The sequence below is a fragment of the Hypomesus transpacificus genome, chromosome 17, assembly GCF_021917145.1.
Source record: "Hypomesus transpacificus isolate Combined female chromosome 17, fHypTra1, whole genome shotgun sequence".
Classification (NCBI taxonomy): Eukaryota; Metazoa; Chordata; class Actinopteri; order Osmeriformes; family Osmeridae; genus Hypomesus; species Hypomesus transpacificus.
In genome coordinates, this window is record NC_061076.1 from 13,000,314 (window position 1) to 13,014,133 (window position 13,820).

At 40.9% G+C, this 13,820-nt stretch overlaps 1 protein-coding gene across 1 annotated transcript in view; it reads left to right on the forward strand.

The window, feature by feature from the left end:
* The first annotated feature begins 4,161 nt into the window (after window positions 1-4,161).
* The window catches only part of sh2b1 (SH2B adaptor protein 1), a 40,899-nt gene continuing 31,240 nt past the window's right edge, over window positions 4,162-13,820 (forward strand). The window contains exons 1-3 of the mRNA XM_047037546.1: window positions 4,162-4,458; window positions 5,361-7,533; window positions 8,426-8,527. Coding sequence (XP_046893502.1) covers window positions 5,803-7,533; window positions 8,426-8,527 — 1,833 coding nt within the window. The 5' untranslated portion in view covers window positions 4,162-4,458; window positions 5,361-5,802. The remainder of the gene's footprint in view (window positions 4,459-5,360; window positions 7,534-8,425; window positions 8,528-13,820) is intronic.

Here is a 13,820-nt window from a genome sequence, read left to right on the forward strand (position 1 = left end):
AGATGGTTTACTTTACACTTATGAAGAGTTTCTGGCACATTATAAGATTCCTGTAACACCAGGGGACTATGCTACAGTTTTTGGTGCAATATCTTCGAAAGTTTGTATGCTGTTTAGACAGGGGAAAATAATAGACATTCAACACTGGTCCCCACCTACTATAGTTAACTCTTATGTAGGTCATATTTGTTTCTCTTTTAACTCACGTAATAAATTTATAAGAGAGTTACTTAAAGGGACTCTGTATCTTTGCCTTATATTTATTCGTATTGGAATCGTTTAACAAACAATATTATTTGGAAACATTTTACACTAAAGATTTACCCAGTGAAACATTATTTTCTTAAATTTAAAAGTGACATTGATTATAGATGTACCTTTTGTGACAGTCACCCTGAAACTGTGGTTCATTTGTTTTGGCACTGCCCGTTTCTGAAAACATTTTGGCAGAATGTTTGTGATTTTATTTCAGTAAATATTGATGACCAATTTCTTTTGACGTGGAAACACTTAGTATTCTGTCTTTTAGAAGACTGTAGAGACAATCGTGATCAGGTTTATTTGATAAATGTTATTATATTAATGGCAAAATTCTATATTCACAAATGTAAGTTTTCATGTAAAAAGCCTTGTTTTAAGACAGAAATTGAGCATTATTTTGTTTCAATAAGATTCTCAATGAAGCAAAAAGCTGTGATAACCATGAGGACCTGTAAACTTTTCAATATATTTTTTTAAAATTCTACATCAAGCACCCCCTAGTGTACGTTTGTTGTCATACCTCTGTAATATGTGTATTCGAAGATATGTAATAATTGTGTTAATAATAATAAATACAGAAATAAAAATAATAATAAAAAACACTATACCATAAAAAAACAAAAACAAAAAGCAAGCTCTGGTTACTTCCACTTTTCTCTCGAGGCATCGACAACACAGCTGACAGGTTAGGCTCTTCCTATCACATGCTAGAAAGAGGTTTGGCTTGCTAATGTTGTTGCTAATGTTGCTAATGCTCTGACATTCTGGTTCTGCTTCGGATGCCATCAAGCGGGATCTCTGGTCGTAGTCAGTCCTTCACTAACCAATCAGCATTCGTTAGCAGAATGCTAGCGTGTTATGGGCAACAACGACTTACCCTGTGAGAAATCGAAAGGACATAAGTACTCGTTCATTCAACGTTTGACCTGTAATCCATGTTGAACATGCAAAAACTACAGTCAAATCTGAGATTTATCAACGACAATCAGGCGAAAGAGACACATTTAGTCGTTTAGCTCTATTGACTCCCATTCATTTTGCACTCGACCGCGATCACTCCCAGTGGAACTCTGGTGGAACTGCAACAGAATTCGGTACAATGGGGCTTGGAGCAAGCCCCCATCCCTCGCCCCTCGGCTTGAAGCAACGGCCCCGGTGGATGTAGGTGGTATTGCATGTACGTTTAGGTTTCCGACTCTTCCGGTCGTTTTTATTCTATTAACTCCATTCAACATTTACAAAACCATCTCCCCCAATAATTTTTGTTTGATTCTCGAACCTGGATCATAGTACTAGTTTTTTCATAGAATAATTTTTCCAGATTTTTGCTAAATTTGAAACCAATCCGAAACGGGGTAAACTAGCAACCCATTTATTTGCTTAGTCAATGAAAGTTGCCTGCAAATGTGCTCGCGAATACTAACAGGGCACAAGCACAAAAGTTCACATTGGCCGATAGCCGATTGATGAGCTCTCGGAGCTAGGGAAAAAAAGAGCCACTGTTTAAAGCTAGACAGGAAGACACGGAAGTGGAAAGATGGCCACGTCCAGTCTCGCGCTCTCGCTTGCCTCACTGCGCCACTGAGCACTTTTCATAGAAATGAATGGGGACGCCATCTTGGAAGACAAAAGTAGCTTACTCTAGTTATATTAACTCTATGTCTTGGAGTGGCAAGGCTCTCCTTAAACAGGATCTAGCAGTAGCCTACTTTGCTTGCAGACCACGAAAAAGCAATGTCCGCTCTGTTTTCTCTTTGATTATGGCATAAAATATGTAGTCTTGAAGAAGAAAATGCAAATGAAAATAGAATGATTGATTACTAATTTTATTTATGAGTCCAACAATGCACCCACATTCTTAAAATGAAAAAGCATTTCTGCAAATGCATTTTAATTGTCTAATTTTACATTTCAAATTGAATTTTGGTATCTATTTGCTGGGGCGTTTTCTGAAAATTAAATCTCAAATGCCTATTTATTTTTCATTTCAATTAAGTGGGAGTCAGGTGGCTGAGCGGTGAGGGAGTCGGGCTAGTAATCTAAAGGTCGCCAGTTCGATTCCTGGCCACACCATGACGTTGTGTCCTTGGGCAAGGCACTTCACCCTACTTGCCTCGGGGGGAATGTCCCTGTACTTACTGTAAGTCGCTCTGGATAAGAGCGTCTGCTAAATGACTAAATGTAAATGTAAGTGAAAGATTGAGCACTCTTGAAGAAGAAAATTAAAATGCAAATAGGATGATTGATTACTAATTTAATTTATGAGTCAAATAATGCAGCCACATTCTTAAAATGAAAAAGCATTTCTGCAAATGCATGTAAATTTTGGTAAAAAAAAAAATCCATAGCCCCCCCCCCCCCCCCCCCCCCCCCCTCTTTTTCACAAACTCAAATTTGGTCACTCTATATGAACAGCACGCAAAATAGGACTTTGACGTATGTATGGCACACGAAATACAAGTGTACACCCAGGGCCGTAACTACCATTGAGGACACCGAGGTCGTGTCCTCGGTATTTTTTTTCGTATTTCTGTTTTTTTTTTTTGCTTAAATCGTGGTATATAAACTCAAAATAAAGTACACGTGAAACTGACTGCAGGACGATGATCTTGGTATCCCACAAACCGTAACGTGATTTTATACTTGAAGAGCCGAGTAGCTCAAGAGTTTGGACATATGTGCTGCGCGTCATCAACAAAACGTACTGTCGTTATGGTAACCACCAAACACAAGTCGGACGCTGATGTTACCGCCATAGACATACCGCTACTGTTAGTGAATAGCCTATGTTAGTTACAGTCACTGGAAGAGGAGCGCAGCAAACTAAACATGTAGGTTAAGAGAAGTTTAAGTGGCAGATGGCTGTGAGAAGAAAGATTCATTTTCATGTGGAAATATTGTATTGCAGCAGCGTACTACTCAGATAAGGAAACATCAAATCAAAGTTTGGTTAACTCCGTCAGTACCGGTTGTCAATCAATTTCCACCGGTTGAATCAACATTCATTTTGCGATTGATATGATATGTCATTGATGTGATTGATTGAAAATGAAATTCAGTGGCAATTGGGAAATATCAAACTGACTCGCTATCGCTCGGTCGATACGTTCCAGCCTCAGTTTGATATTTCCCGGCATGACCGAACGGTCGAGGTTAGTAAGTAGTTTATTATATGGCAATTTTAGATTCTTTTCATTTTGTAAACGAAAATAAATGGTACCTTTAGGCTAATTGTAGCTAGCTCTTAAGTCTTCTCACGGTGTGTTTCATGTGTTGCCAAGCAACTCATTACTTTTGATAGAAAGCGGACAACATGGTTCTGCTAAAATGGCTTTAATTTCATCACAAAATAACGACACAAGTGATTCAAAGAGTCTGGTCTTCATCCTCACTTTCGATGACAAAGCTTTTCAGCATCATCTGGATAGTAAAACTCAGCAGCTGACTCGTCGATATCGCTCATTTTGAAGCTGACGTCAGAGGGCAATACGGATCCGTATTGACCGGCGAGGAGGGCAACACGCTGGGGTGACTACCCGTTATCCAATCAAAACGCTCGTACCGTCGTTGCCATATAATAATAATTTAAAAAAAATTATGGTAACTTGCCCTTACTTCATGAGTCCCATAAAGGTCCTTCAAAAAGCCTCAGAATGCCCCATGTTTACCTCAAAATTTCAAAAGCTCCACACCGCCCCATATTCAAATGTCATAATGATGATGTTTTTGCTCCTTAAGACTCAATAAGAGAAAATGGCCATATTTAAATAATGTAATTTAAAAAAATTCCGGGGGAGCATGCCCCCGAACCCGCCTAGAAGTTCTGACTCATGACCTCAGTATTTTTTGGGGCCTGCGTACGGCCCTGTGTACACCTGTCTCATAGATACGCAGAAGTATGAGACTGGTTACAACTGACATTTCGAGACCCAAAGAATGGCCACACGGGTACGCCGTAGACCCGGTCAGCAATTCCAAGTCTTTATCCTGGTCTATTGGGGCTAGCTGAGGAGACCGGAGACACATTCCGATTTTATCGCGAGAAAAAATGGGAACGAAGGACTAGGACAGGAGGCAGCAATATTCATATTTCAGGAACAACAACAACCGTTATAAAATGATGATTATAATGTAACTAAATGATAATCCAGTTATAACGCAATCGATGGATTGAAAATACTGGATTCTGAAATACAGGTAAAACATTCAAAATTACACATTGTCAATGCAACATTGCCAGTACGCTGTTTTATTAATAGCTGGTTACACAGGCTAGCTAACGTTAGCTAGCGAACAAACTATGGGTTGCTTGCAAATTATGGTAATTAGCAATGTATTGATCCTAAATCGTTAGCTAGCCAATGTACCGCTAGTTAGGTTTTTAGCTGGCTGTTTATAGTGCAGCCGATAACTCTGAATTATGATTATACCTGAGTAAAATGATGAAAGCTATTAATGCAGTTTATTAGTTGTACTGGTTAGCTAGTTTTTCTAGCTAATGTTAGCCTCTAGATTACGATATTATAAGGAAGGCGAGTGTTTTGGTAACGTCTAAGGTAAGGGCATCAGCGTACTGTAGAGCAACGTTAGCAATAAAGCTTGTAATATCACACACTCTCCGGTCAGTTATCAAGCTTTTTTAACTAACCAACTAGCTAGCTATCAAACTGCTTGATAGCTAGCATTCCCCTATGACTATGCGTAGTGCTAGTGCCTGAGTTGGCTATCGAGATACGCAGATAACCTGGCCTAGATTAAGCCTTCAAAATATGCATCGACAATATAGTTAGCTAGCACTAGAGAGCGTCCCACTTTCCTAACAAGCCAACTCAGCAATGATCAGCCTCTTTTCAATTAGCTTTAGCATTCATACTAACTAGCTTGCTGCGTGATACAATTATACAGATGCTATGATAACATTATAGGTAACTGACAAGAAAAGTGTCAGGTTTGCCAAAAATGTAGTACTGGTTGAATTGTAGACTGCCATTTAACTGCTATTTAATTAACGACACCGAACTGATTAGTGTGCCACATTTTCTGCTCCTATTTCTAACTGTAGTTGTAATGTGTGGTAATTATTTTGATTTGCTTTACAGGCTGTGATCATGTCATCTCTTGGATGTTAATGAAGAGGAGGCGCACCTTTTCTGTTATACATATTTACCCTTGTCCTCCCTTTCTCCTTCCCACTTGCATTTTCTAATGTTCAAGACATAAGATTTTGTGACTGTATGAAAATATGTAGCTCAGAGTTTAGTACTACTTTTATATTTGTAGTCCCTTTTTTCCACCAGCACTCATGGGTGTTTGGTGCACAAGCCTTTATTTCTGTAGATTTTAAATGCGTCAGAGGTTACTCTGTGCCAAGCCTACTGGATTTCAGGAGTTCACTCCTATTTTTTAATTAGTTGACCGATGTGTTTATCCCTGTTTTCCCTTACCCAGGCGTGCAATTACTCCTGGTTCCCTTTCTAACCCCTCCGTGGTCAATCATCAGCCTCTTAGCTAGCTAAACACAGGTACTATCTATCTAGGAGAATGAACGGCTCTCTTTTGACCCCACCTAGCCCACGGCCAGCAAACTCATCTCCCTTGCCCCCCTACCCCTCTCCTCCATCTCCCTCCTTGCTGCCTCTCTCTCTACGGCCACCGCAACTACCTCTTCTTGTCACCTCCCCAACCCAGCCTCATCCCTCCTCCCTGTCGGACACACCCACACCATCCCCCTCACCCTGTTTAAGCTGGACAGAGTTCTGTGAACTGCACGCCCGTGTTGCAGCCGGGGACTTTGCCCGCCACTTCCGGGCTTTTCTGTTGGAGAACCCACACTACTCCCCAGATTCTGCTGCAGCCTTCTGCCGCCGATTCACTGACCGCTTCATCCGCCACTTCCAGAGTGAGCTTGAGGGAATGGTGCCTCCAAGTACTGCCACTGACAGAGAAGATACAGGGAGCTGGGCCCCCCAGTCTGATGCCACTTCATTGGAAGAGGATGCTGCCTCGCCACCACCGGTGTCTGAGGGAGTAATTCTCCCCACTGCTCCCATCAACCCAGTGCAAGCCCCGCCCAAGCACACGCCCACCCGTCTGGTGTTGGAGTACCGAGAAGGGGACAGGTTTCAAGACTCTTACGCTCACACACAGATCCTCCCCCCTTCCTCCTCCTCCTCCTGCTCCTCCTCAGTGGGAGGGCATAATGGAAGGCTGAATGACAGGGGCGCCACAGTCAGGTCCTTCCCTGCCGTAGTCCCAGGCAACGGAGAGGCAAGGGCTGAGGAGGAGGGAGACAGCTGGGTGGGGGTAGTGGCTGTTGGGGAAGAGGCAGAGATAGTGGATGGTGAGTTGGAGCCAACAGAGGCTTGCTTGGACAATACAGACCATCCTCTCCAAACTGCCACATCCACCACCATGGCTCCTCCTCAAGGCTCGGGTTCCAGGAGCACCTGCGCACCCTCGTCAGGGGGAGGCAACCCCTCCAAAACCAAACTCAAGAAGCGCTTCTCATTACGGAGTGTGGGGCGCAGTGTGCGAGGCAGTGTTAGGGGTATCCTGCACTGGCGTAGCTCATCTAGTGACTCACCTCAAAGTCAGTCTCCACTGCCATCAAGCTACAGCTACACTATGGGCGTGCAGGATGCTGCCAAGAGGAACTCTGGTACTCAGCCCCCAATGCCAACCTCATCCATGCCTGTGTCTCTGTCGTTACCACTCTCCCTCCCCCACTCCTCATCCTCCTCCCTTCCTCCCTCATCCTCCAGCAGCGCCACCTCCCTTTCTCTGTCCGAAGCAGCACGTGACCGGCGCAGGAGCAATGGTGAGGGAGGTGGGGATAAAGAGAAGTGGAGCCTCCGGCTGGACAAGCTGCGACTGTCGCGCTCGCCGCCCCCAGTCCTATCGTCCGCCCCAGCATCTGCTGTGGTTTCACCCACGTCCTCCCTGCCTCCCAGTAGTGCTGTCGCCTCTGCCGGACATCCAAGGAAAGCTGGCCGCCTGGTACGGGAAGGCGGTGTGACTGTCTGCTCATCTATGGATGAGTTCGCTGGGAGCCACACCTTCTCAGGGTTCTCCTTCGGCTTGCTCCACCACAGCACGGACAGTAACAACGCTGTCTCCACCGTTGGGCCTCCACAGCAGACGCTTGCCACCGGGGGCACTATGAGCTGGAGGGGCGGCCGCTGGCACAAGTGTCGGCTGGTCCTCAGAGAAAGAGACAAAGATGGTGGGGAGCGGGGAGAGGAGTACTACCTGGAGTTCTTCATTCCACCAAAAGTAAGTTGAACCTGTTCCTACTCATCGATTTTCGTTAGGACCAGACAGTTTTGGTGTTGCATTCATCTGCCTTGCTATCCTCTATATATATATATATATGTCTCTCAATATTGTGAAAAGAAAAAGAACATTGTCTATGCTTAGACTCACCTAATGCCTTTCAATGCAGGGTAAGTACAGTCCAGGAGAGTATTGAACGTTACGGAGTAACTGAAGTATGAGAAGTATAAGTCTCTGAAATTAAAGGCTGGGTTGTTTTTACTCAGTCCCATTCACGTTTCTGAATCCAGATAAGCAAGCCAACACACTTTAGTCTGTTCTGTCTGGCTTAAGTTTATGAGTAGGGTGGGATTTAAAAACGAATATATATTTAAATGCCAGATGAACAAGATTGGTGTAGTGGCATACTCGACACTGTATGATTTGTATTTGAATTGTCAGTGAAGATCTGTTAATATAAATGTGAAAAAATAGATAGCACTACTTTCCTGGAGTCAAGATGAGTTGATGCCTGTTTGGGACACAAAATTAAGTAAAACTGATAATGGACATTTTTTAAGGAAACTCTTTTTGCCAAATGGATGTGCAAAAAAGTAAATAAATCATGGTGTCTCACATTTATTAGTATTACACTGGCTGCTAAGTGGTGTTAGATGGAGAAGATCATACCATGTAATTTTATTTCATTAATTTTGTTAGAGCTAGAGAGTTTGTCTGACCTACAACTTTTTCTTAAGCTATCAACTGCAATGTGTGAATTTGAACAAAGTGGTTAGTGCATAGAATGTGTTGATAGTAGAGTGTTTACAGATGATCTTATGAAGACATTCTAAATATACATTTGACCGGTGTCTGGTGGTCATTCTTGACCTTTTTTGTGCCCACTTCCTAGTCCTCCAAGCCCAGGCTGACAGTCCAATGCTGCTCCATGGTAGACGTGAGAAGCACCACTGCTCTGGAGGTGCCTGACAAGGAGAACACCTTTCTCCTACAGGTCAGGCATCATGCTTTTCTACCCTTATCTTTCGTCTGCCACTCCCTCCTACTCTCTTTCTTTTTAAAATTTGTGTTCTTCTAAACAAAATGTCTTTAGTCCTCCCAAGTAAAAAAAACAAACAAAAAAAGGACAACCAAGTAGATTGCTGAAATTACACTTAAATTGTGTTAAATTGAAACCGCTTAATTTATACTTACTGTACTGACTGAGTTATATCTGAGATGTGCTTGAATACATTATAAATATATTTTACATGTATTTTTGATTACTTTTGTCTCCCTGTAGCAGCCACCGTTAATGTAATAACTGCCAATAATGTAATACATTTTCCATTCGTAATGTAATAAAGGTTGATCATGTAATAACTTATCAATAATGTAATAACATTTCTGAACCAATAACGTAATAACTTTTTGCCCATTAGGTAATAAGTTCTTACACTATTGGCTGGCTATTACATTATTGGCCGTGATAATAAAAAAGTATAGAAATTGTAATAATTGGAGCCGGTAATGTAAAACTACACATATCACTGCATGTTTACATTTGATCAAGTGTCAGACTTCCATAACACTTATCGTTACTGTTGCTTCTTTAAAATAGCTGCTAAAAACCTGACCAATTCTGACTCCTGAATCTTAGTCCTAACTCTGAGAAAACACACCCACTCTCTCTCTCCCTCTCTCTCTTTTTCTCTCTCTTGCTCTCTCTTTGAATTAAGACTGTGTATTTGTTTGTAGACTTAACACCAGCCTTGCCTTTTACTCCTTAACCATTTGAGTACTAAATTAAATATGAGCACACATGTTTGTAAACACAGACAATTACTCTTATGTTGTGTAATATGAAATCTATGCCTCTTTGAAAAGGCTCTTCTCAAATAAAAAACACAACGTTTCTTTCCATGAAAGTGTATTTAAATAACTAATTGATCAATGTAAGCAAATTGAATTGTCATCCTCACTGAGGGCGTAAAGTTGCCTATTCCACCACAGTCGAACAAGAGCAGCAGACTGGATCCTTGATCTCTGTGCTACAGGGACATTCAATTCCCCCTTCAGTGCCTTGAGTATCACATCATAGGTTTCATCTGACATAGCTCTCTGTCAATGTCCTGCACATACCCAAATGATACAGGACAGGATTAAGATTCTTTGCAAAATTCTCATTGTTACAGCTCTGACATATGAAGTGGGGTTAAATAGTAAGCCACATCCTTTATCACTACTGAAGTGCTGCAGTGTCAAACCCTGGTCCTGAAAAACTACAGAAGGTACATGCACCCTTGTCAAATCAGACGTGAGTTTTATGGATTTAAAGAGATATCACGTTTGTATGGAATTGATGTGTACTGATTGGAAAGTGGCACCAAGCATTCTACAACCACATTATTTCCTTCTATAAACTCTAAACTGAGGACATTACATAATGGAAAGGTAATTAGTGATCAATTTTAATGTGTGATAAGGACGACATAAGTTTGCAAACAACTGACGAAAGCCTATGGTCATAGTCACAGGATAACCTGTCAATCAATTGCCTAGTGGTCAGTTATGAGTACTGCAAAATTAAATAGACATTTTCAAGAATGAACTGTGTTTGCAAATGTGTGCTCATACTTCATTTGGTACTCAAATGTTAAGAAGTAGAAGGCCAGGTTGGAGATAAGTCTACAAACAAAGTCTTAATTTAAAGAGAGAAAGAAAGAGAGTGTGTCTGTGTTGTGTGTGTTTTCTCAGAGTTAGGACTATGGTTCAGGAGTCAGGATTGGTCAGGTTTTTGAGCAGCTATTTGGAAGAAGCAACAGTAAGGGTAAGTGTTATGGAAGTCTGACACTTAATATAACTTTAATACAGTGATATAAGTATATTGTTACATTACCAGCTCCAATCATAACAATAAAAACAGCCAATAATGTAATAGCCAGCCAATAATGTAAGGACATATTACATCATGGGCAAAAAGTAATTACGTTATTGGTTCAGACATTTTATTAAATTATTGGTTCAGACATTTTATTAAATTGTTGGTAAGTTATTACGTTATCGAACTTTATTACATTAAGATAGGAAAATGTATTACATTATTGGCAGTCATTAATTTAATGGTAGTTATTACAATATTGGCTGCAACAGTCCCAAAATGGTAAAAACAAAATAGGGTTCCTGTGGTAGGAAGGTTCCTCCGGTATAAATAAACAAAACATCATTTGACACAGTAGTTAGAGTGGTGTAGTGGATACGGCTGGTTGTATACCAGTGAGAGGGTTGTGTGTTTTGTCTCAGGTTCCTCCAATTCTGGGTTTTTCCTGCATTTAGGAATTTTTGGCGCCCCCAAAAGAGGTTTTAGCGACCGCCAAGATAAATCACCAACACCAAAATTATAAGAACAAATTTAAGAGCATTCACAAATCCTCCCCAAATGTGTTTTTAATAGCAACTGTACAACAAGCAGAACTTGAACTTAAATACGTTTTTGACTTCCAGCAGTCAACTCCCCTCCCATCCACAGCCGCTATATTTTACACATGCAACTACATTTTTAACCAAGCTGCAATGTTTTGACTGTGCCTGAACGATTCACTCCCCTATGAAGCTAGCTCCCAAAAAGCCCATTCTGAGCACCTGCCAACTGTTCTTTTTTATTATAATAATAATAATTTAAAAAAGAGCAATATAATATTATTAATACAACTTACACCTTGAAACATGCATACAAGAGCAATTGACAATTGTTTTGACAAGAAAATTAATGCAACTTTAACCTTATGTACTTAGTATGTGCCACACAAAAGGAACATGCTGAATGAATGCCAAAGTTTGTTCTCTGGGATCTCAGAATGTATCATGCTGCCAATAAACCATCGAGTGTTTTCCGATTTCATGCTTTTTCTTCCACACTGTTGACTGCATTGTAAGGTAGTGTGTGCAAGAGTGACATCAGATCACATACTTTGAGATGACTTCTCTCTGTATTACCAGAGAATGTCTAATAGGGGAGAACTCTAGTTCAATATGAGGGCGCTAACAGGCAAGTGCAGAATGAATGGAGGTCTATGGAGCCATACCCCTCAAAATCCACTTTTCTCAGGATATAATTTTTTGTCTAGTAATTTGAATGTTGAATTCAAAAGGGGAGGAACAAATACACACTGCTAGGTGTTAGCCTTTTTTTAATCTTAAAAAGCCTTTTAAAATGTCAATGACGTCATACACATCGTACGACCAGAGATACTGCTTTACGGCAAGCTCTGGTCACTTCCTTTTTTCTCTCGAGGCATCGACAACACAGCTGATAGGTTAGGCTCTCCCTGTCAATACACATGCAAGAAAGAGTTTTGGCTTGCTAATGTGCAAGCATGTAATGCTCTGACATTCTGGTTCCGCTTCGGATGCCATCAAGTGGGATCTCTGGTCGTAGTCAGTCCTTCACTAACCAATCAGGTGCTTGTTCATTGCAGTTGTGTTCCCCCCTTACAAGAAATTGCTTTAGAACATATATTGCACATTGCACATCGTAGCTATTGCAACAAAAGGTTAAATGAAGCGAAGTAGCGTGTGAAGCAATTACATTCTTCTTTGTTTAGTTTAAAGGGGGTTGGCATGCCATTCAACTGAATATAGTCATTTTATTCGTCAAACGTTGTATGTTTGTGCACCAGTGATTTGATTTAAGTAACATTACTTATTTCTCAAGACTTAAGTCAACGTTACATTATATTACTTAGTCTCAATAGCGGTATCGATAAGCTTGGACCTTATTGATATTCGGGTTTTGAGAAATTTGGAACCGGGTCCTTACAGAACCGGTTCTCGATACCCATCCCTAGTTCTGGAGGAACTTTAAATATCGGTGAAATTCTATACTTCAAGTAAGCGATGTTAACGATTAATGACTAATCAATGAATTGCTGTTAAGAATTTAACCAGTAAAAAATGTATCAACCGACAAAGTCTGCCTTGTTAGACTAGAAATGGCAGTCATTGCGCCCCAGTGTTTCCAATATATTCATCATCGCCGCTGCTTCAGAATTGTATGACATGCCATGAAGTTGCGACTACACTCCATGGAACTCAAATGAACGGGCTTCTGCTCTATCTCCACTTGAGAGGATGAGCAACTGGAACCTTGACAAGACATCAAATATGACAACCAAATAAATAACAGCGCAAGTACTGTAAAGCACTTTGTACTCGCTCCGTCAGGCAGTGACAAACAGGGCAGAGGATAGCTATGGCTAGTAATAAGCTACATTACCGAAGAACTATAAAAAACGTAGATTTAACTAGCTAACGTTGAGTTAGATACATTTAACAATTTAAATTAACTTTTGCTATGTATTATTTATTGATGTTCATGGCCAACTAATTATTCTTATTTCTTATATAGTAAAATAATGTTCCAGCTAGCACTTACTCTAGCAAGCTACAGTGGTACTACTACTACTACTACTACTACAAAAAATGGGAATCAGATGGCTGAGCGGTGAGGGAGTCGGGCTAGTAATCAGAAGGTTGCCGGATCGATTCCCCGCCGTGCCAAATGACATTGTGTCCTTGGCAAGGCACTTCACCCTACTTGCCTCGGGGGGAATGTCCCTGTACTAACTGTAAGTCGCTCTGGATAAGAGCTTCTGCTAAATGACTAAATGTAAATGTAGTTAGCAAACTTTTATACTGTTAGTTTAAATGTTTGTACTTCATTGTTTGAATCAAGGTTTATCATAATGCAGGGCTCAACGTTAAACTGTTTTGCCACTGGCCCCACTGAGCCAGTGGGTTTGAAACGTACTGGCCCCAAGACCATTTTTCCTGGCCCCCCCTCCAAAAGTTGTAATTTTTCATTTTTACAACAAAACCAAAGACTTATTCGTTATGTTATTATTTTAACATGTTTAACCATTTATTAAACACATCCTGGATATAAAAAGAACAAAAACTAAATCACATTTCTAGTGATAAAAAGTTAATAGTCAGCAAAACAATTGAGTTTTAACCTCAAACATGACGTGCTCTCTCCCCTGCTGACAGCCATCTCTGCACAACTCTGGCTGAAACTGTGAAACCTCTAGTCCCTCAATGCTATATATAAAAGCTTTCATAGCATTTCATCAGTATGATACTGAGTATGCAAGTCGACACCATTCTTCTGCTGCAGTTCAATAGCCCAGGGGAACGAGGCGAAAGGCTGTCCCGTCTTAATTATGTGATATGCCGTTGTTATAAGTCGTGCAATAACACGATGGGCTTGGATTGTCAACCAGCCGCTTAGCTGTCACGCAAACCAGGTG